The sequence below is a fragment of the Danio aesculapii genome, chromosome 18 (assembly GCF_903798145.1).
Source record: "Danio aesculapii chromosome 18, fDanAes4.1, whole genome shotgun sequence".
In the NCBI taxonomy this organism is placed as follows: Eukaryota; Metazoa; Chordata; class Actinopteri; order Cypriniformes; family Danionidae; genus Danio; species Danio aesculapii.
In genome coordinates, this window is record NC_079452.1 from 34,871,909 (window position 1) to 34,894,841 (window position 22,933).

Sequence of the window (22,933 nt, forward strand, 5' to 3'; positions counted from 1 at the left end):
TTCTGCATGAAAAGCACTGCATTCGTGATGCGTGCTAGATTATTTGAACGCTTCGTGTGATCATATATCACTTCCGAGCGTTAAACGGAATTATTAGCTGCTCTGAGATGATATTTGAATTTAAAACTCGAAGTTGTAAAAGGGTCCTTCTTTCCCGCGTGACGTCATCGCCTCCCCTTTAAAGGAGATCGAAGTATGGCAACAAAAAATGTCCGCAGTAGTTTGTACCTTTAAACTTACTTGTGGTCTTGCCATTTTTACAAGGCTTTACAGATCTTAATTTTTCATTTGGAGGCTCGTTGTTTTTATAACACTATAAATGATCACTTCATGAATGTTTTATTATGCATATATTTTGTTTCTTTGTGAATTATACATGTAGATTTACCACATTAAAGCCCTTCTTTACAGTTTTATGAAATAATTTGAATACTACGTAGATATGATTTCAAAGTAGCAGTTAAAACGCAATTCTTTACATGCTTTAACAATTTTATTCAGTTTCTCTCTGTTGTTTTGTTTTGTTTTGTGTACTGTTCAAATTTACATCCCTTTTTCTTATATTTGGGATGAAAACATCCAATAAATTAAACTGCTGTTAAAAAATGCATCAGATAAATATTTTTTTCTTTATAATATATGTTAATCAAACTCAGTCCTTATCAAAAATACTAAATGTTTCAAAAAATAACCAGATTTTAATTTCCAAGTTCAGATGATGTCTCAGATTTGGTAAAAAAAAACACACAAAATGACGTATTTTTAATATAAAAAGTAATTGTGGACTGGATTTTTTTTAGCCTTTCGTCACAGTCTTGGACATTTGAATGATTAGTAACGACATTTTCTTTGATGCATTGTTAGATTTTCATTTTTCCTCCCTAATTTACTGTTGGTGGCTGTTTTTGCCCCATTGACTTCCATTATAACCACATTTGATGGTGCATGAATGCACAGTTTTTGTTTTTATTTACTCCGTGTAGTTCTGAGAGCTGAGATGTATATTTAGATTTTCTCAGACATATCAAGGTAAGTATGTAAAGGTCACTCTCACACACGCACATTAATTTGCTGCTATACTCCATATAAAATACAGAAACTAAGCTTTTTTTTGCACAGGGCTATCTGAAGGGTTAATGGTGTCAACTGATGTACAATAGTTAAAAATTACAAATTTGACCCAACAGGGAAAAAACACCAACAATCAAGAATGCATGATTATATCGTGTCATGGTTTTGCAATCAAAAAAATGTAGTCATAATGGAAGTCAATGGGGCAAAAACAGCCACCAACAGTAAATTAGGGAGAAAAAATGAAAATCAATCAAAAACAATGCATCAAAGGCAATGTTGTTTCACCTGTCCAAGACTTTGATTTAGGGTAAAAGAAAATCCAGTCTACAATTACTTTTTATATTGAAAATACATCATTTTGCGTGTTTTTTCCACCAAATCAGTGACATCATTTATGAAATTGCAATTATAGAGTTAAAATCCTGTAATTTTCTAAGCAATTTAGTAGTTTTGATTAGGAGTGAGGTTGATTAGCAGATTTATGTTTTTATTTAAACATTAATCTGATGCATTTTACAGCAGTTTCATTTAGTAGATGTTTTCATCACAAACATAACAAAAGGGTAGTAAATTTGCCTCTTTAAAAAAAATCTGAGCATTTTCTCAAAATATGTGTCAAAATAATATTTGTCACCAAAAATCATTCTGCTAGCGGAAACACAGAAAAAGTATGGCCCTTAAGGGTTCAAAATAAACACTTCTTGACTATTTACATATGGAAAGTTGACTGTATATTGAAGTATGTTATTAATACAGTTCATATCTCTGTCATAGAAATCTGTGTGATGTTATTGAGAAGGTTTCATTTAGAACTATTCATTAAAATCCCGAAAACAAATAACATTTTTATAATGGTGTCAGTTACATTGTTCTGATGAAAAACTAAATAAGTTCTAGTTCAATTAAGCATGTAAAACAAGTAATAATGAGGTAATTAATGTAATAAATACCAACATTTGATGCATAAAAAATAATGATCACAAATAGATTTAGATCAACCATTTAAGACACAGCCATATTATTTATTTGACGTCTCAGACCAAACAACTTTCCGCTAATCATATCCTTATATGCTTAATATCCAGATATAACATCTGATCTTAAAGGAATATTCCTCAGTAAGCTCTCTTTCAACCAGATGTGGTAGATTTAATACTTGAGTCATATCTAAATTCATTAAAGCAAACATCAGTCTGAGTTAACAGATATGCACTTACAATGGAAGTCTATGGTAAAAGTGTACAACGTAAGCACATTTTGTTTGTGTGTGCGCCATTTTGGAATTGCTTTTACAAACTGAGAATGAGCCACGGATGCTGTCCAAACAGCTTAACTTGTATTTAACCCGGATATTAACATGAATTGTTTTTCAAGCTTTTCACTGTGAGGTAAAACCCTTTGTTACACAGACGCAGGACGATGTTCATATTCACTCATTTGTACACATTCAATACACACTAGATCCTCTTACACAGGAAGTCAAACAGTTACATGTCTACAATAACCAGTCTGCCAGATTATATAACCAACGACACATTAGTAAGACTATGTGCAGCGAATATGACATTAAGTGCTATTTAAAAAGAAAATGCAATGTATTTCACCAGAAAGTGTCAATAATTAACAGCACAACTCTGAAATGACATCAGTTTGTTATGTTAGCTTGTTTCTGCCACAGGATAAAAATAAAAATGAAATAAAAATACAAAAGGTACATTTTTATCTCACAATTTCCTGAGACTTTTGGAGGAAATCTGAGATTAGGCTAGCAATTCTGAGAAAAATCTGCAAATCTTTTCACAAATATGTGTATACATTTACCATTTTTTCATATCTCATAATATTCATAATTCTGCCTTTTGTCAGTATTCTAATTTGTTGTCTCATAATTCTGAGTTTATATTTTGCAATTCTGAGCTTATATCTGACAATACTCGTTATCTCATAATTCTGAGCATATATCTGACAATACTCGTTATCTCATAATTCTGAGTTTATATCTGACAATACTCGTTATCTCATAATTCTGAGCATATATCTGACAATACTCGTTATCACATAATTTTGAGCATATATCTGACAATACTCGTTATCTCATAATTCTGAGCTTATATCTGACAATACTCGTTATCTCATAATTCTGAGCATATATCTGACAATACTCGTTATCTCATCATTCTGAGCATATATCTGACAATACTCGTTATCTCATAATTCTGAGTTTATATCTGACAATACTCGTTATCTCATAATTCTGAGCATATATCTGACAATACTCGTTATCACATAATTTTGAGCATATATCTGACAATACTCGTTATCTCATAATTCTGAGCTTATATCTGACAATACTCGTTATCTCATAATTCTGAGCATATATCTGACAATACTCGTTATCTCATCATTCTGAGCATATATCTGACAATACTCGTTATCTCATAATTCTGAGCATATATCTGACAATACTCGTTATCTCATAATTCTGAGCATATATCTGACAATACTCGTTATCTCATAATTCTGAGCATATATCTGACAATACTCGTTATCTCATAATTCTGAGTTTATATTTTGCAATTCTGAGCTTATATCTGACAATACTCGGTATCTCATAATTCTGAGTTTATATTTGACAGTGCTCGTTATCTCATAATTCTGAGTTTATATTTTGCAATTCTGAGTTTATATCTGACAATACTCGTTATCTCATAATTCTGAGCATATATCTGACAATAATTGTTATCTCATAATTCTGAGTTTATATCTGACAATACTCGTTATCTCATAATTCTGAGCATATATCTGACAATAATTGTTATCTCATAATTCTGAGTTTATATCTGACAATGCTCGTTATCTCATAATTCTGAGTTTATATCTGACAATACTCGTTATCTCATAATTCTGAGCTTATATCTGACAATACTCGTTATCTCATAATTCTGAGCAATTCTTTATACATTTCTGGACAACACAAAATACGTCCCAGGAGGTACATTTTTTGTTTTGACTTCACAAATCCACCAGAGGCCACTGTGTGCGCTTTGTCAGATCTCAAATTGCTCTCGCAATTGCGCCTGCTCTCCTCACATAAATCCACCAAAGACCGCTGTCAACTGACTGACTGACTGATCCCCCCACCCACTCCCTTCACTAAACCCAACCAATAGTGTTTTCAAAAGCACAGATTGACCCGCTTACCGCCTCCCTAAACCCAACTGACAGTGTTTCAAAAGCAATCCAGAAAAAGAAAAGACATCACAGCCGCCTGATTTTTACCACATTTTCAGATCTCACCACATTCTCACCCTGCTTTTTACTTTATTTTATTAAATTTTTTTAGTTTCTGTTCTACCTGCTTTCTGGAACGCTCTTCACCAGACTCAAACCCCGTCGTCACAGTCAACTCTACTCTGCATCTCAAGTCCACCAACATATGCTGCAAGCCACTGGGCATACTTTTAAAACCGGAAAGGTTGTCCACACAGAGGTAAGCGGTCAGCTGGTAGCGCAAAAAGAAACAGAAGTAGGCAGCGGTGTCATACCACCCCATATCGTTCCATTTAAGATGATACGCAGCCATAAATTGTTCTGGCTACATAATTTGTGCTCTCCAGAAATGTACAAGGGGGTAAGTTTTCACAATGAGCCTGTAGTTTTAAAAGTTTATTCATCATGCAATTTTGAATTTTGTTCCTTATAATAATGAATTTATATCAAACAATTCTCACTTTTTTTCTCAGAACTGCTGTAAATTAAGCCATAATTGTGAAATAAAACTAATTAAATCTGCATTTTTATTTCATTGGAAACAAGCTTCCACAGTCTGTGGCTTGGCATGGCAGAGTGAATTAAAGGCACAGTCATGTTTTATCAGCGTTTCTGCCGATATTTGTTGGCGAAGCATTTGGATGAAGCTGAAAAACGACAAACACTTCCATATATTCACAGAAGACACTCAGTGACATCTGCATGACCCACTTTTAAAACAATCAAACATGAGTACCTGTGTTACAAAAGTGTGTCTACAGTTGTCTGGAACGCCAGCAGGGGCCCTACTGATCTCACAGCTGACCGCGAGTGCTTTAAAGCCACATCTCTCCATACATGCTACAGTCTAGACGGACAAAATAATTAAAAATGACTCCTTTGTGGGGGTCGGAGGTTGCACTTTGTTGAAAACAATCTCGTCTCAGGCAGTGTCCATAGCAACTAGACTTTCTGTTCTCTCAAAAGCAGCACCTGCGGTACAGAAGAAAGAGTTTCGTCAGAACAATGGCACATTTGGAGAGCGAGATGTATAAGGTGTGCAATGCAGTACCATTTTGTGTCACAGTTTCCGCTTTATCAACAGCTTTTTCTGAAAGATAACGAGATATGGTTGATACAATACTAGGAGAAACAACATTCCAATGCATTTCAACATCAGTTTGCTAAACCATTTGGTACTGCAAAGAATCAACACTGATCAATCTGACGGTGACATATCACACTTCGAAGTGAACACAATCCTGGCCGCCATTTAAAAGTGTCAATCCAAACTTAAATGCTCAAAACTGACCACTTCGAAGGACCCTTTGGAATGAAGGATTTTGAAAAACTACAACTGATGGACACTTCGGGCCATAGTCCTTTGAGCAGGGAAGTTGTTTGGGGAAACACACTGTACTTATTCTAAAAAAGCTCACCCCTATGCTATAATCCCTTCAGAGGGACCCTCCGAAAAGGATTAGGGCATAGGGATGAGCCCTTCAGAATGGAACCCAGTATGAAGCACTTTCATTCATGCTGTGTGTAGGTTTGGTAATGATGGGAAGAATTAAGCTTTTCAAAACAACTTTGCTTTGAAAATTGATTGGCTTGTGCGAAGCGTTCAAAACACCACATGCTAGAGACACCTACAGGTCAAAACCATACAAACTAACCAACTAAAACAGGCAAAACATGCATTAAAATGAGTTTTTCCACATACCCTGCAGACATTATTTAATGTATAACCTATGAATGCACTTAGCTTATCATCTAATTTTATAAAATGTTAAGTATTTGCATAATATGAATTTGTTTATCAATTTTCAAGGGTTATACTGTTTGTTTTATGTGGACTCTGCCAAACAGGACTACAAGAGACTATTACTGAATATTATTATTTTTCATTTTACAAATGTATCATTAAAATATCTACAAACCCGTAAAAGGGATCTGAAATTTATGAAAGCTATTTAGTGATTCACCACTGGGGCGATCAGAATGAACCAACACAGTCTCACGGCAATTCGTAACTTTTTGATTTAGTGGCTAATTCGTATGAATTCGTACGATCTAATTTGTACGATTTAGTACAATTTGCTCATCCCCAAATGACGGTTGGGTTTAGGGGTGGGGTTAGGTGCCATGCCTCCTTTTTAAAATCGTACAATTTTGTATGAATGAACTCGTACGAATTTGTACGAATTAGCCACTAAACTGACAAAACGTAAAATACTTACGTTTTCTCATGAGATCAGGCTGAATGAACACATATTGGTATGATAGATTCCGATTTCTACCTTCCAATCCGTCTCAGCATGGATCAACGTTTATCCTTTTCTCATCATTCTGTTTCTCATTATTTTTATTAAAGACGATTATTGAATAAAGTTAAAACATATCTTAATATAAGAATGTTCAGTGCATTTGCCTGTCCCTTTGTAACTATTTTCAGGAACCACCAAACTAGGTCAGAGGTCACAGAGACCTCGAGTGGAACTGAAGGGCTGAGGACTGGAAACAACTGTTTCTATTGTTATTTCTATGAGTTAATACTAAATAAAATGTCTAAAGTGTTTTTGCTATTCTTACGGTTAATTTTTTTAAAAGTGATTCTACTTTTATTCAAGATAGACTTTGTGTAGTAAGGATATAACTGCCTGAACGTAGATTATACCAGTTTTTAAACAGTTTTGATAAAGACGGCTGGAAGTACACTCAGCCTTGGAAACAGATTTTACTTTAAGTGTGTGTGTTCTATTTGATTGTGGATCCGTTTCACAGGTCTGGAGTCAGCTCTAAACAGTCTATTGGATGTTTGAAGTTTAATTGTTTAACAGAATTGTACGCACGCACCCATGTGGAAATTTTCCTAGTCTATCTGTGTTTTAACCAATCAGGTTAGAACACCTATATGAATGACGCAGTTAATGACGTTATGTGGGAGTATAATTGATGTCGATTTGTGATTGTAAGCAGAGCCTAGGAACTCATTGCGAGTGTTGAAGCTGGCTTCTGCTGGTGAAACTGCAAACTATCTTCAGTAAACTTTATTTATTTATTTGAATCTCTGACTCTTCTTCATCTGACAGACTGGTCATTCTTTGGGTTAAAACTGTAAATAAGGAAACAGTTATTACTCGTCCTTCAAAGGAAAACCCATTTTCAGAACGTTTCGAAACAGTTATGATGTAACGAAGCCCCGTTTACTCGAATCATGTGATTTTGCCAGTATTATAAGAACTGATTCGAAACAAAAGATTCAGGTTTCGAAGCTTCATGAAGCAGTGCTTCAAAAGCAGCCATCACTAATGTTTGCGTCAGTGTGTCTGAGTACCTGTTTTGTGTTGGATATCACTACTGTCCGAGGTGGTCTCTGCTACAAAACATTAAAAATAAATCAAGTAAACTTAGCATTTGATAAATGAATCAATACTATTAAAATGATCAACTTTTAAAAATTATTTTAAACTATTAGTCTCAAAGAAACAGAAAAGCTACAAAATTTTCTGTCTTTTTTAATGTTTTATGCTATATACTGTATACTTTTCTACTTGTTCTCACCTCTTTTTAAGCGTCGGCGGGCAAGTTTAATCTGGTCTTGCAGAATCTGCACCCAATCTCTTGGGCCAGGAAGCTTTTCAATTCCATTGGCAGTGCAATACTTTTCTGTGAACACTACATTCATTCATACACACACACACACACACACACACACACACACACACACACAAACTGTTATTTTATGGATTGGGCAAATACAGTAAGTAAAGGTGCTTTCCAGCATGTATAATGCAGCTTTCATTTTTGATTATGAACATTGAACTGGGCCCTGTAGTGACATTATTTTGTTTGTTTTTTATGAGCAAAAAATAATAACTACCATGCATTTTTACCCTAATTTACCAAAGACGCACACTAAAATGGCATTCAGTGTACAAAAAAAGGTTATATACTGAAAATCTTTGTAATTCATATTTAGGATATTTCCCAGAACTGGGTTGCAGTTGGAAGGCCATCCGCTGTGTAAAACATATGCTGAATAAGTTGGCGGTTCATTCCGCTGTGGCGACCCCTGATGAATAAAGGGACTAAGCTGGAGGAAAATAAATAAATGAATATTTGGGATAAAACAGATCTAATGGCATATTAAAATACTTTACTGAACTTAAATACTTAAAAATTTGTATACTTTGTCACTATCCTTAAAACTGCTGGGGTTTACCCATTTGTCAGGATTTTTTTTTTACGTTTTTATTATAATAAAAATTTTATTACTCAGATTTTAATAAGTACAGGTCAGAATAATAAACACTAAAAGACCAGTATCTCCAGGAGTTTTTCTGATTTTGCATATTTTTCTGTTTTTAATGTGTTGTTTTGCTGCTAAAATCTACAAAGTCAACATTGTTATATTTTATTTATTTTTTCTTTAAAAATCTTTTTTGAATCACAGGGCTCTGTAATTTATATAAAGGGAACACTTAAACAAAGAGAGTACTATTGTGTACTGTTACCTCATATGAATAAGAAGTAAACCATATTGATATTGTTTTGGTCTAACTCTTATTTTAGTCTCTCAAGATCATACATGTGTATGAGCAAAATAACTATCAGTGTAGTGTTATTTTGAACTCATTTCCCCTCTGTTTCATCGCTTAAAGCCTTATAAATGTCTTTTTGTAAAATGTTTTCCATGCATTTGCATGTCAGCCAATAACTTCCATTATAATTTATGCATTTTCATTCATTTATTCATTTTCTTTTAGGCTTAGTCCCTTTATCAATCTGGGGTCGCCACAACGGAATGAACCACCAACTTATCCAGCATTTGTTTTATGCAGCGGATGCCCTTCCAGCTGCAACCCATCACTGGGAAACACATACACACTTATTCATACACACATGCACACAATTTAGCCTACCCAATTCACCTGTACCACGTCTTTGGATTGTGGGGGAAACCGGAGCACCCGGAGGAAACCCATGCGAACGCAGGGAGAACATGCAAACTCCACAGAAACGCCAACTGACCAAGGCTCGAACCAGCAACCTTCTTGCTACTGCGCCACTGCGTCGCCCATTTGACATTTTACTTTTTACAATTTAATATTTTAATATCTCATAAGATTTTTAAGTGTGACTTGGTAAGTACACAACAGTTTTCAATGTCTATTGTGTAAATTCATTATAACGTTCCAGTTGAGTTATTTCCACACACCTTTAATGGCTCCGACTATGTTCTGATCGAGTCCTTTCCTGGTGTCGTTCAGTCCTCTCTTCCTCTTGCCGTTGGGCAGTGAGTTTGCCAGCGTTGTGTCATCAAAAAAAGCACACACCAGCTTCCTGAAGAGCAGACTGCCAGAGCGAGTGTAGTTCAGTAAGATTGAGTCCAACTGTGCTTTAGGAATAAATACGTCATAATCCTCGGCCAACTGCACCTCCGGCTGCGAGAGACAGACGGATGGGTATTAATAAAAGAAATTAATCCACACGCATGCACTTAGGAATTAAAACATACACACACAACATAATTATTCCACACTTTCACCTTTAATCAGGTACAAACGTGGAAGATTATAATCATGTCCGATACATAGAAAGAATTATAATCACACAACAAACATGCTAAAATACAACCTAATCAAACACAAAACAAATGTGAAGCCATCTTTATACACTCACCAATTCCTTTTTTTTATATTTATTTTTCTGTTCAGAGATAAAAATGATGCCAAATTGATGAGTGCAAAACTGGTCCAAAAGCCAAAACTTGCCAAGAGTGAATATATTCTTTGACAAGCCAATAATAATAATTGAATTATGCAAGTTCGGACGACACGGTGGCTAAGAGGTTAGCTCTGTCGCCTCACAGCAAGAAGGTCGCTGATTCGAGTCCCAGCTAGGCCAGTTGGCATTTTTGTCTGGAGCTTGCATGTTCTCCTCATGTTTGTGTGGGTGCTCCGGTTTCCCCCATGCTATAGGTGAAACCTAGAAGTGATTTGGATAAACTAAATTGGACGTAGTGTATGTGTGTGAATGAGTGTGTGTGGGTGTTTCCCAGTACTGGGTTGTAGCTGAAAGGGCATTCGCTGTGTAAAACATATGCTGGATAAGTTGGTGGTGGGACATGGAAAACCCAGAAATTCCACCTTCAACTCCTTCACTTTCAACTGTTCGTGGCGATGAGGAAAAAGACCACCTGTGGCTCTATTTAGAGTCCATGTTTGCATTTATCGGAGTGAAAGACAATTCAGACAGAATGAAGTGCATACTCTGCCTCCCGAAAGATTGTGAAATAATGGCCTTCAAAAAAATCACCGTCGAATTTGAAGAAACATATCTTAGGTATAGGTAAGTTCAAAATAATATAATACACAAAACACAGCAGTTTGAGCTATCCATAAGCGCTAGATAAGTTAACTAATGCTAGCTACCCACGGTTAATAACATGCTGCGATGTTCACTTAACGTTAACTAGCTGGCTATCATAAAGGCTTTGTCATGCTGAATGGTGTTTTTGACCAATCATATATATATATATAAAATAAATCGTAAACCATGTTTTTTTTTTATTCTGCTTAATCACGTGCCCCCAAAAAGATATTTAAAATAAACAATATGATGTCTTTAATAACTACATAACACAATACTTGTACTTTTACTTTCAGTATTTGAGTAGTAAATTTAAAATAAACTTAATTTTTTTGATTTTAAAATAAACTACTTGCAATATTTAAGTACAAAAATGTTGAATACTTTAGTACTTCCAGTTAAGTATAGTGCTTAAAGAGCACTTCAACTTCTACTTAAGTCACTTTTTTGATAGCGCACTTGTACTTTTACTCAAGTCTGGGTCTCTAGTACTTTAAACATCTCTAGATATTTTATACACACAAAAAAGAAATTTCACTTTTGCCCAAAACAAATAACAATGAACTGCAAATCCAGAGAAATTGCAAGTGCACGCATTCAGATTCACCTCAGTGTTGTTTTGTCCTCTGCTGACGCTGTAGTGAGGGGAAGTTGTCTTTACAGTAGGAATGTGGTCTGGTATAAATGTAGCCACAGCGGAGGGTGTGTCCTCACTGGACTGATCACACTCATTCACAGCATCAGCTGGTGGAGAGGGGGGCGTGGCTCTCTTAGTGGGCGTGACCAAAAGCGCCACTCTGTGACCCAGCCTCCTCTTTCGGCTCCTCCTCCTGGAGATGGAGGTTCGAGATGAGGAAAGCGAGACGTGGGGGCCCTGTTTGTCCTGGAGCCCTGAGAGCACAGCACAGCATAGGATACCGCGGGTCCTTTTTTAACTCACATTCTTGCTAGCCTAGTATGACTGATTTTGTGGCAGCTTTTTGCAAAATATGGAGCAATATGATAGGCATATCTTATATTGTTTGTGAAAATATATACATTTATTAATCTTGTCAATTTTTTTTCTTTTTTGGGCTCTGAGAAAAACAAACAGAGAAGCCACTGTTTACATCTTAACCCCATAAAGACAATTCATATCATATTGTGATACATGGACTGTAAATGTTCAAATACTTCATGAAACAATGATTCATTTAATTGGGCTTTGGCTGAATGTGAGTTGAAATAACTTCACAAGACATCCCAGCGGGCACCTTGATGTCAAAACCAAATATAGAAAATACATGTCAAAAAACATGTAAAAAATGACAAATTGATTTGATGTCAACTGACTTTGTGTCAAAATGATTTGTGTTTAGATGTCAATTTGATGTCATTTAGACAACAAGGTCGTTTATTTGCATTATAAGGATACAAAATCCAGTGTCAATTTCTGATTTGAAAGTGAAGCTTTCAGATCAATAAAACTTTTCTTTTATAATTATTTTCATGTCCTTATTTTAGTGGTCAAATGAGCATCAATGTGTGGATGTCAAATAGGCATCAAGGTTTTGACATCAAATCGATTAGCATTTTTAAGTGTTTTTGATCTGTTTTTTGATGTCGTTGATGATTTGTAATTGAAGCTTTAAGATCAATAAAACCTTTCCTTTATAATTCTTTTTGCATTATTTAGGTGGTCAAATGAGCATCTATATGTGGATGTCAATTAGACATCAAGGTTTTGACATCAAATCGATTAACTTTAAGTGTTTTTGATCTGTTTTTTGATGTTGTTGATGATTTGCGATTTGTAGTTGAAGCTTTCAGATCAATAAAACTTTTCTTTTGTTATAATTAATTTTGTGTCAAAATTTTAGAGGTCAAATGAGCATCAATGTGTGGACGTCAAATAGACATCAAGGTTTTGACATCAAATCGATTAACAATTTTACGTGTTTTTGATCTATTTTTGATGTTATTGATGATTTGTGATTTGTAATTGAAGCTTTTAAAACGAATAAAACTTTTCTTTTGTTATAATTCTTTTTGTGTCAAAATTTTTGTGGTCAAATGAGCTTCAATGAGTGGATGTCAAATAGGCATCAAGGTTTTGACATCAAATCGAATAACATTTTTAAGTGTTTTTGAATTGTTTTTTGATGTCGTTGATGATTTGTAATTGAAGCTTTCAGATCAATAAAACCTTTCCTTTATAATTCTTTTTGTGTTATTATTTTGGTGGTCAAACGAACATCAATGTGTGGATGTCAATTAGACATCAAGGTTTTGACATCAAATCGATTAACATTTTTAAGTGTTTTTGATTTGTTTTTTGATGTCATTGATGATTTGGAATTGAAGGTTTCAGGTCTATAAAACTTTTCTTATGTTATAATACTTTTTGTGTCAAAATTTTGGTGGTCAAATGAGCTTCAATGTGTGGATGTCAAATAGGCATCAAGGTTTTGACATCAAATCGATTAGCATTTTTAAGTGTTTTTGATCTGTTTTTTGATGTCGTTGATGATTTGTAATTGAAGCTTTCAGATCAATAAAACCTTTCCTTTATAATTCTTTTTGTGTCATTACTTTAGTGGTCAAACGAGCATCAATGTGTGGATGTCAATTAGACATCAAGGTTTTGACATCAAATCGATTAACAATTTTACGTGTTTTTGATCTATTTTTGATGTTATTGATGATTTGTGATTTGTAATTGAAGCTTTTAAAACGAATAAAACTTTTCTTTTGTTATAATTCTTTTTGAGTCAAAATTTTAGTGGTCAAATGAGCTTCAATGAGTGGATGTCAAATAGGCATCAAGGTTTTGACATCAAATCGATTAACATTTTTAAGTGTTTTTAATCAGTTTTTTGATGTCGTTGATGATTTGTAATTGAAGCTTTAAGATCAATAAAACCCTTCCTTTATAATTCTTTTTGTGTCCTTATTTTAGTGGTCAAACGAGCATCAATGTGTGGATGTCAATTAGACGTCAAAGCTTTGACATCAAATCGATTAACATTTTTAAGTGTTTTTGATCTGTTTTTGATGTCATTGATGATTTGTGATTTGTAATTGAAGCTTTTAAATGAGTAAAACTTTTCTTATGTTATAATTCTTTTTGTGTCGTTATTTTAGTGGTCAACTGAGCATCAATGTGTGGATGTCAAATAGATGTCAAGGTTTTGACATCAAATCGATTAGCATTTTCTTCCTGTTTTTGATCTGTTTTTTGATGTCGTTGATGATCCTACTGGGATGATCCATCTAAGGCTGGTCAAAATCTTGTGATATTTGCTTTAATCTCTGCGATCGCAAAACTGCAGGATCCTAAAGGGCTTGCCTGGTCAGTCTGACAGCACATGATTGAGTGTGTTTTACCTCTATGAGTTTGGAGTAGTTTCCTCATGGTGCGCAGCTCCAGCAGAATGGCCTTCAGGGTGCTCTTGCAGTTGCACATACAGCAGCTGGGCTCTGTTGCCATGGCAGCAGGCGCGGGGGGCAAGGCCATGTCTGAATCACAAACACACATGCAGCATCAGTGGCGATGTCTGACACCCGGCGGCTCCAAGCACGTCTGACTCCGGTGTCTGTGTGTGTGTGTGTGGCTCAGGCTGACTGTGAGGGAGGTTTTGTGCCATTTATTGTGTACTGAAGGAAGACGTTACGTGTTTGCTGTGTTATCCAGAGCTGTCTAGACATGTGTCAGACAATATATGTCTCTGCAGCTCATCGTCACGTAATACAACTTCCCCTGGAAAGAAGGTTCAAGTAATTTCTTACTGTATTCCTAGGAAGTCGCTTAGAAAAGCAAGGCTTCATTGAGCTTAAAAATCATATGAAGCAAAATAGCAAGGTGATTTTTATGTAGTATAATTTGCAGTACCAAAACTAAACACACACACAACTAAAATTAAATGACAAAAACAAGAGAAAATAAAAACATTTTAGTGAAGAAGAATGGCTTTCGGTCTGTTCTGGTATATGTTTCAAAGGTGCCACAATATCAAACCATGAGCAAAATGTAAAATTCTTTTATAGAACTTATTTAACGCCAGTTCATCTAAATAAGATATTCCCTAATGTTTCTCAATGTTGTTTTAAGTGCAAATCCAATGTTGGTACTGTGATGCATGTATTGTGGGACTGTGACATGATTAAGACATACTGGAAAGAAATCCACAAATTAGTTCAGAGGATTACAGGTAAACCTTTTCCCCTATCTCCAGCTATGTATCTTCTGAATTGTAAAACTGCTCTACATCTTAGCCATGGACTAGAATCTGTTACACTTTTGTACATATCTTGCAAGAAAATGTATTCTTTTGTTGGTCCTCCCCTATCATTACTTCGGTCAATATGTGGCCAATCAGATTGCCATTTTCTTACCCTTGGAAAAACTGACTTACGACTTGCGTCAGAAATCTGATGATTTCTGGCATATCTGGAATCCTCTATGGGAGTTTTTGGAGAATGTATCTTGAAAGACTATTTTTATTTTATTTAAATTCATTTATTTTTTGTTAATTTGACCCTTCACAAAGGACTTGAATTACTAGCCGATGGATGATTGTATAATAGATGGCTATATTATTGTAAATGATGACATGAGACACCTACACCACTGTTCTGTCATTGTAAATCTTTAAATAAATGTTTAAAAAAATTTAAAAATAAAAATAAATTTGGCGACGCAGTGGCGCAGTAGGTAGTGCTGTCGCCTCACAGCAAGAAGGTTCCTGGTACGAGCCTCGGCTGGGTCAGCTGGCATTTCTGTGTGGATTTTGCATGTTCTCCCCATGTTCACGTGGGTTTTCTCCAGGTGCTCCGGTTTCCCCCACAAGTCCAAAGACATGCGGTACAGGTGAATTGGGTAGGCTAAATTACCCACAGTGTATGTGTGTGAATGAGTGTGTATGGATGTTTCCCAGTGATGGGTTGCAGCTGGAAGGGCATCCACTGCATAAAACATGTGCTGGATAAGTTGGTGGTTCATTTTCCTGTGGCAACCCCTGATTAATAAAGGGACTAAGCCGAAAAGAAAATGAATGATTGAATAAATATTTGAATATGTATAAACATGAATAAATTCTATAATAAATGATATTTATTATTTAATTAATTAATTAATAAATCATTCTTTCATTATTATATTACTTAATAATAGAGTAATAAACCAAAAAACTGCATCAAGTTTTGTTATTGAACGTTTTGCGACTTGCTTGTCATTGAAAGTAATATTTGCTTGAAAACGGACTCTTTCAGTATTTTAGTTATTTGCCAAGGCAACATTTGCAATTTTGGTTTAGTTTATGTGGAAGTGCAAGCATTGCTAAAACTGAAAATGACCAAAGTAAAGACATAAATTAATTAAACAGAAAAAAACTCATTGAAAAACAGCAAAAAACAACATTTTCTAAAATTAAATCACTAAAAATATTTATTTATTCACTTTCTTTTCAGGTTAGTTCGTTTATTAATACAGGGTCACCACAGCGGAATGAACCACCAACTTATCCAGCACGTTTTTACACAGCGGATGCCATTCCAGCCACAACCCATTTTTGGGAAACATCCACACACATACTCATTCACTACTCTCAATTTAGCCTACCCAATTCACCTGTACCGCATGTCTTTGGACTTGTGGGGGAAACCGGAGCACCCGGAGGAAACCCACACGAACGCAGAGAGAACATGCAAACTCCACACAGAAATGCCAACTGACCCAGCCGAGGCTTGAACCAGTGACATTCTTGCTGTGAGGCGACAGCACTACCTACTGCGCCACTGCGTCGCCCACTAAAAATATATGTAAAAAAGAAAAAAACTAACAAAAAAATTATCTAATTCTATAATAACAAACAATTAATTATAATATTAATAATGTCCTAAATGCTTAAACTACAGAAGGGATGATTTATGAGCAATCACTACTGTGTCCAATCGTTTTCCTGGAGGGCCAAAGTGAGAATTCAACAGCAACCAGCTCCAGCATACATTACTGGAAGTCTCAGCAGTTTGGGTGTGTTTAATTGGGTTTGGAGCTGAACTACAGGACAGGTCTGAACACACCTCTGGTCTTTAAGACTCACCATTAGTTTTGCAGTGGTTGAGCATCCTCTGTGTTTTGGAGCGAGTGCTGTACTGACTGTGAGGGAAAGGCAGGACTGAGCTCCAGCTGTACTGCAGATGTTCAGGAGTCGAGCTCTGTGTCCCAAGCTGTCCGAGGGCCTCCTCTTGGGGCTCCTGTTTGAGGGTCTCTCCCTCTCGTCCCACTCGCTGGTACACTCGTCCTGTCTTATCACTCAGCAAGCGCATCATACCGGTTATCTGTTTCTTGATCTCCATCCCTTCATCTCCTAACCAGACTGAGAGACACAGTTATTATACAGAGCCTATATTACCGGGGTATAATACATGATGGAGAATTATAACTACCTTCACTCTCTGCAGCATCCAGAGCTTCTGCTTCAGCATCATTCTCCTCCACGTCATCCAGTTCATGACTAAAATCTGAACCAATCACAGTCTGACATCAATATAGGTCATAACAATGTTTCATTTACTGTATAAATACAATATTAAGACTTTTATTCATCAGAGAAAATATATCCATCTATCCATCCGTCCGTCCGTCCGTCCGTCTATCTATCTATCTATCTATCTATCTATCTATCTATCTATCTATCTATCTATCTATCTATCTATCTATCTATCTATCTATCTATCTATCTATCTATCTATCTATCTCTATCTATCTATCTATCTATCTATCTATCTATCTATCTATCTATCTGTCTGTCTGTCTATCTATTCATCTATCTATCTATCTATCTATCTATCTATCTATCTATCTATCTATCTATCTATCTATCTATCTATCTGTCTGTCTGTCTGTCTGTCTGTCTGTCTGTCTGTCTGTCTGTCTGTCTGTCTGTCTGTCTGTCTGTCTGTCTCTATCTATCTATCTATCTATCTATCTATCTATCTATCTATCTATCTATCTATCTATCTATCTATCTATCTATCTATCTATCTATCTATCATGTAATTTCAATATCATGTCAATGCCATTCATTCATTTTCTTTTTCGGCTTAGTCTCTTTATTAATCAGGGGTTACCACAGCGGAATGAACCGCCAAATATATGTTTAAAATTATATGATCTATTTAGAAGTGACTGCAAAAATATTTATTTACTAAATTCCCATGAAAATGTTAAAGATTTTGTTAGGAGTCCTGAGAAATACATAACAAATATACATATATATATATATATATATATATATATATATATATATATATATATATATATATATATATATATATGACATTAATATAATAAAATACAATATATTTTTAAATCAACAATTCATTTTTCTGGATGCATATACAGTTATTTTCAGTGATGATGATTAGCAACTACCTAGCAACCACCCAGAACCCCCCTAGCCAAATCACCCTGCAGCCCAAGACTGGTTTCTCAATGAAGCTAAGCAGGGCTGAGCCGGGTCAGTACCAGGATGGGAGACACATGGGAAAACCATGTTGCTGTTAGAAGTGGTGTTAGTGAGGCCAGCAGGGGGCATTCAACCTGCAGTGAGTCCTAATGCCCCAGTATAGTGATGGAGAAACAATACTATCAGTGAGTGCCATCTTTCAAATGGGACATTAAAAAATGAAAGTCCTGACTGTCTGTGTGTGGTCATTAAAATTCATATGGCACTTCTCAGACTCATTAAGTCCAGCAGATGAGTGAAGCGAACCTGAGCGTTAATAATAATAATCGCTTGTCTCTATGGACTGATGATGATGATGGTGAGGAGGAGGATGGACAGCATGTGTTTGCATTCTCCTGCTCGTTTATGATGTAAATAAATAAACCCTCTTAATTCTTTCAGGATTTGTCTCGTCTATTCCTTTGCGCAACCTGATGGTCGCTAATATTTGTGGGGTGCAAAATATGAGGGTCCAGATTTACACTGAGGAGAAGAACTCACTGGCATTCTGTTGTCGAGTGGGGAAGAAACCAGCCCAAGACCGGTTACTCACTGAAGCCAAGCAGGGGTGAGCCTGGTCAGTACCAGGATGGGAGACACATGGGAAAACCAGGTGGCTGTTGGAAGTGGTGTTAGAGAGGCCAGCAGGGGCGATCAACCTGCGGTAAGTCCTAATGCCCCAGCATAGTGATGAGGACACCATACTGTCAGTGAGCGCCATCTTTTGAATGGGATGTTTAAAAATGGAGGTCCTGACTTTCTGTGTGTGGTCATAAAAAATCTAATGGCACTTCTCATTAAGAGTAGAGGTATAATCCAGGTGTCCTGGCCAAATTCCCTCCATCACCCCTTACCCATCATGGCCTCCCAATCATCCCCATCAACCGAATTGGCTCTATCTGTCTCTCCACTTTACCTATAGCTGGTGTGTGGTGAGTACACTGGAGCCGTTGTCCTGTGGCTGCTGTCGCATCATCCAAGTGGATGCTGCACACTGGTGGTGATGTGGAGAGACCCCCCTCATGACTGTGAAGCACTTTGAGTGTATGGCCATACACGATAAATGCACTATATAAACAACATTATTTACTTAGCAACTGCCTAGCAACCACTTAGAATGCCCTAGCAACTACCTAGGCTAGTAACATCTCAGAACATCTTAGCATCAGCGTCGCAACCCCCTAGCAGCCACTCAAACTATAACAATCACTAAGCAACCGCCTAGCAATCTCTCAGAACACCTTAGCAACCACCTAACAACTGCTCAGAACAACCCAGCAACAAACACCACTCGCATTTACTTCAGAAAACATACATATCTAGTTATTATTATTAATAGCATTAGCAGTAGTTTTTGTTTTTTCATTTCTCCAGACGAATGGTGTAAAATCCATATTAAATCACTTCAAATGATCTGCTTAAAGGTTATTTTTTTCTTCTTTAAACAGCGAAATCATCAGGTATGAGTATCATGATACAACTGAGTTTATGTCAGAAGAAAAACGTTAAAGCATATGGAAAAAAATTAAATAAAAGTATTTACATAATCAGTTATACATGAGTAAATAACAGAGTTTTGTACGACATTAAACACAACGACAAGATAACCAGCAGAACGTGGGACTTTCAGCATTTTAACCAGTCCAACATTAAATACTGCACATGTCATATTTTGTCCTACATCTTAAATGAAAACCAGTTTGTATGAGTTGAGTATAATAATTAAACAAACAACTAAATGGTCTTAAACAGCTTTATATGTACGCCGCTCGACTCTTGCTGTGATGTCTTTTTTATTTTATATTTTATTGAATACAAGAATAATAACATCACTGCATTAAAGAAAAAATACAATAATAAAAAAATTAAGAAAGAAGAAAAATAAACACAAAACAAACTTTACAAAACCTCAATCATTAAGAAAAAAGATTATCATTAGCTTTAAGAAATATTAAAAAGCTCAGGAAATTCAATATTGAATGAAATTTCAGCAAAGAAAGTATTAAAGGGCAACTATGGTGAAAAATCTACTTTTCAAGCTGTTTGGACAGACATATGTGCATGTGTGGTGTATAGACCGTCATATTGGGGTGATATAAACACACCCAGTCCTTTTTTTTCAATTTAGCAACATAAAAACGGTGGACCAATTGGAGCGGTTTTCAGACCGACCGCAACTTTACATAGGAGTGCGGCCCCCCCGCCCACCGAATTGATTGACAGCTGCGCGTATTAACATGTCCCGGTAGTCACATGTATAATCATATCGACAAGACCAGACGTGCGCAAAACAACCGGGAATAAAAGGTCTGTTCAGCTCGCTAGGATCATCAATCATCATCAAATGTGATCAAGAGTGAGTTTTACAACAAGTTTAAAATGTTTTAAAACAGTGCATGTGTGTAATGAATTACAGCGATTTACTTCAGCTTTACTTCATCAGCACAGCCGCATGTCAGAACAATTATAAAGGAAGACGCTTCAATCCCGGTTTGTGGGCGTTAAATCAGGTTTATTTTGTACATTAACATAACAGATATCCATACAGCAGTGGAGATTAACCTGTATCCTGTCACATTTGCGTGCAAAAAGAGTGTAAAGCTAAATGCGGCACGCTCTCTGTCTCTGTGTGGGTGTCTGCTGCGGTGTGTGTGTGTGCCTGTGTGTGCGTGTGTATCTGTGTGTGCGTGTGCGCGCGTAAACATTGTGTGACTCATCGATGCAACTGCACAACAAAAACTCATTGGTAAAGTTCTTACTGTAGTATTTCTCACAAACGCTACGTGAGATCTGCTTCCTTTAAGTCTGTCTGTTGTCTGACGCAGCCGAGGGAGGAGATTAAGGCACGCAGAAAGGCACGTAGAAACGGTGGGTGGGGAGGACTAGCCTTAAAGGCGCAGTACGACAAAACAGCCCCCTAGTGAAAAAATGTATCAAATAGAATCTTGAAAAAGGTATAATGAAAAATATGATGGGTGTTTTGAGTTGAAACTTTACAGAAGCATTCTGGAGACGCAAAACACTTATATTAAATCTGAAAAAAGGGCTAACCTAGGTGCTCTGTAAATCTTGGTATTGCCTTCAGGAACTTATTTTTGTGTATAAAACATTTAGTGTAACACAAAAAATTAACAATAAGATCGAAAGCATGATCATTAGCTGAGAAATACAGAAATATGTCTTTATAGACAAATTTAAATCATATTTAAATAAGGATGATAAATAGAAAATAAAGTTATTCCAAAGAGGCTTAACGCAAGTACAACTATAGAATAAGTGAAATAAAATCTCTTTGTGTATCTTGCAGAAAGTACACAAATTAGATATATTAAAAAATAATTAGCAATTTGGGAATTTGTAGGATATACATTATGCAGAATATTAAAATGTGTCTCTCTTATTTTGTTGGACATTCTGAATTGTTCAGGTAATAACCATGTTCTCTTCCATTGACTGCGGTCAGAAAAATTGGTCCAGAAAAATTTACATCTTCAGGAGGTTATTTACATTATATACAGAGTAATGGAGCAATCGTCTGATTTGTCTGTTGTCACATTTTTTAAAATCAAAATCTTGCTGTGATGTCACTCAGCGCAGCAGCTGTATTGGTGACGTATGAGCGGTGCAGATGTGATGAAGTGATGCTGCAGGACCACCTGTAGGCTGCGTGACTGTGAAGATCGCCAGCACCATCGCATTCACGCAGCAAACAGAGCTTTCCATCACACTTCAACAAGAGCGCGTGGACAGACTAAACGCATTAGAAGACAATATTGATAATAATAATAATGTAAACGCTGCTAACATTAAACATGACGAAAGAAAAAAGAGAGAAAGACGCCGCGTCTGTCATGGATGATGATGTGAGCAGGACAATGAGCGAACGATGATAGACTGAAGCACAGGTGCATTCCAGAGTGCTGACGTAACGCCGGCGATGTGCTCTATTGTCTGCTGTCATGTCCGCTTACCTGCATCATTCACCAGTTTAAAGCTCTGAGATTTCCTGCTCCTCTTCCTCTCCACAAACTCCATTTTAAGGGCAGAGCGGTGAAGAGGCAGATCCAGCCCGCTTCATCAGCACACAGGCTCTTTAATCACTGACAAACTCATTAAGTCCAGCAGATGAGTGAAGCGAACCTGAGCGTTAATAATAATAATCGCTCGTCTCTCTGGACTGATGATGATGATGGTGGTGATGGTGAGGAGGAGGAGGAGGATGGACAGCACGCGTTTGCATTCTCCTGCGGGGCTGCTCGTTTATGATGTAAATAAATAAACCTCTTAATTCTTTCAGGATTCGTCTCGTCTATTCCTTTGCGCCACCTGATGGTCGCTAATATTTGTGGGGTGCAAAATATGAGGGTCCAGATTTACACTGAGGAGGAGAACTCACTGGCGTTCTGTTGTCGAGCGGGGAAGAAACTTTCCTGTCAGTTTTGTCAGTCTGTGGCTTCTTTCACAAAGCCTTGAAAAAAAGAGTCAAGTTAACTGAGAAAGGGAAAGTTAGGTGAAATGATCATTAAAAACAATCTATAAGATTCAATCGGATCAATTAAAAACATGACAACTAAAAATGTACTAAAATCACTTAGAATGTGGTGAACAATTGTTTTTTAATTAACAAGCAAGGCTAATAAAATGTCAATATTGACTACTCCAGTGTTTCCCAACCCTGTTCCTGAACGCACACCAACAGTACATCTTTTGGATGTCTCCCTTATCTGAACCATTCATTTCAGGTTTTC

The 22,933-nt window shown here is 36.3% G+C and overlaps 1 protein-coding gene across 1 annotated transcript; it reads right to left on the reverse strand.

Annotated features, from left to right (window-relative positions):
- Positions 1-4,600: 4,600 nt before the first annotated feature.
- Positions 4,601-22,424, reverse strand: bend7 (BEN domain containing 7). The gene is made up of 10 exons (XM_056478562.1): positions 22,157-22,424; positions 17,125-17,199; positions 16,779-17,054; positions 14,065-14,196; positions 11,306-11,589; positions 9,545-9,770; positions 7,888-8,001; positions 7,661-7,702; positions 5,396-5,434; positions 4,601-5,316 (listed from the first exon to the last, which is right to left on the reverse strand). The coding sequence occupies exons 1-10, from the start codon at positions 22,218-22,220 to the stop codon at positions 5,267-5,269; spliced, it is 1,302 nt and encodes a 433-aa protein (XP_056334537.1). The 5' UTR covers positions 22,221-22,424; the 3' UTR covers positions 4,601-5,266.
- Between the last annotated feature and the right edge of the window lie 509 nt (positions 22,425-22,933).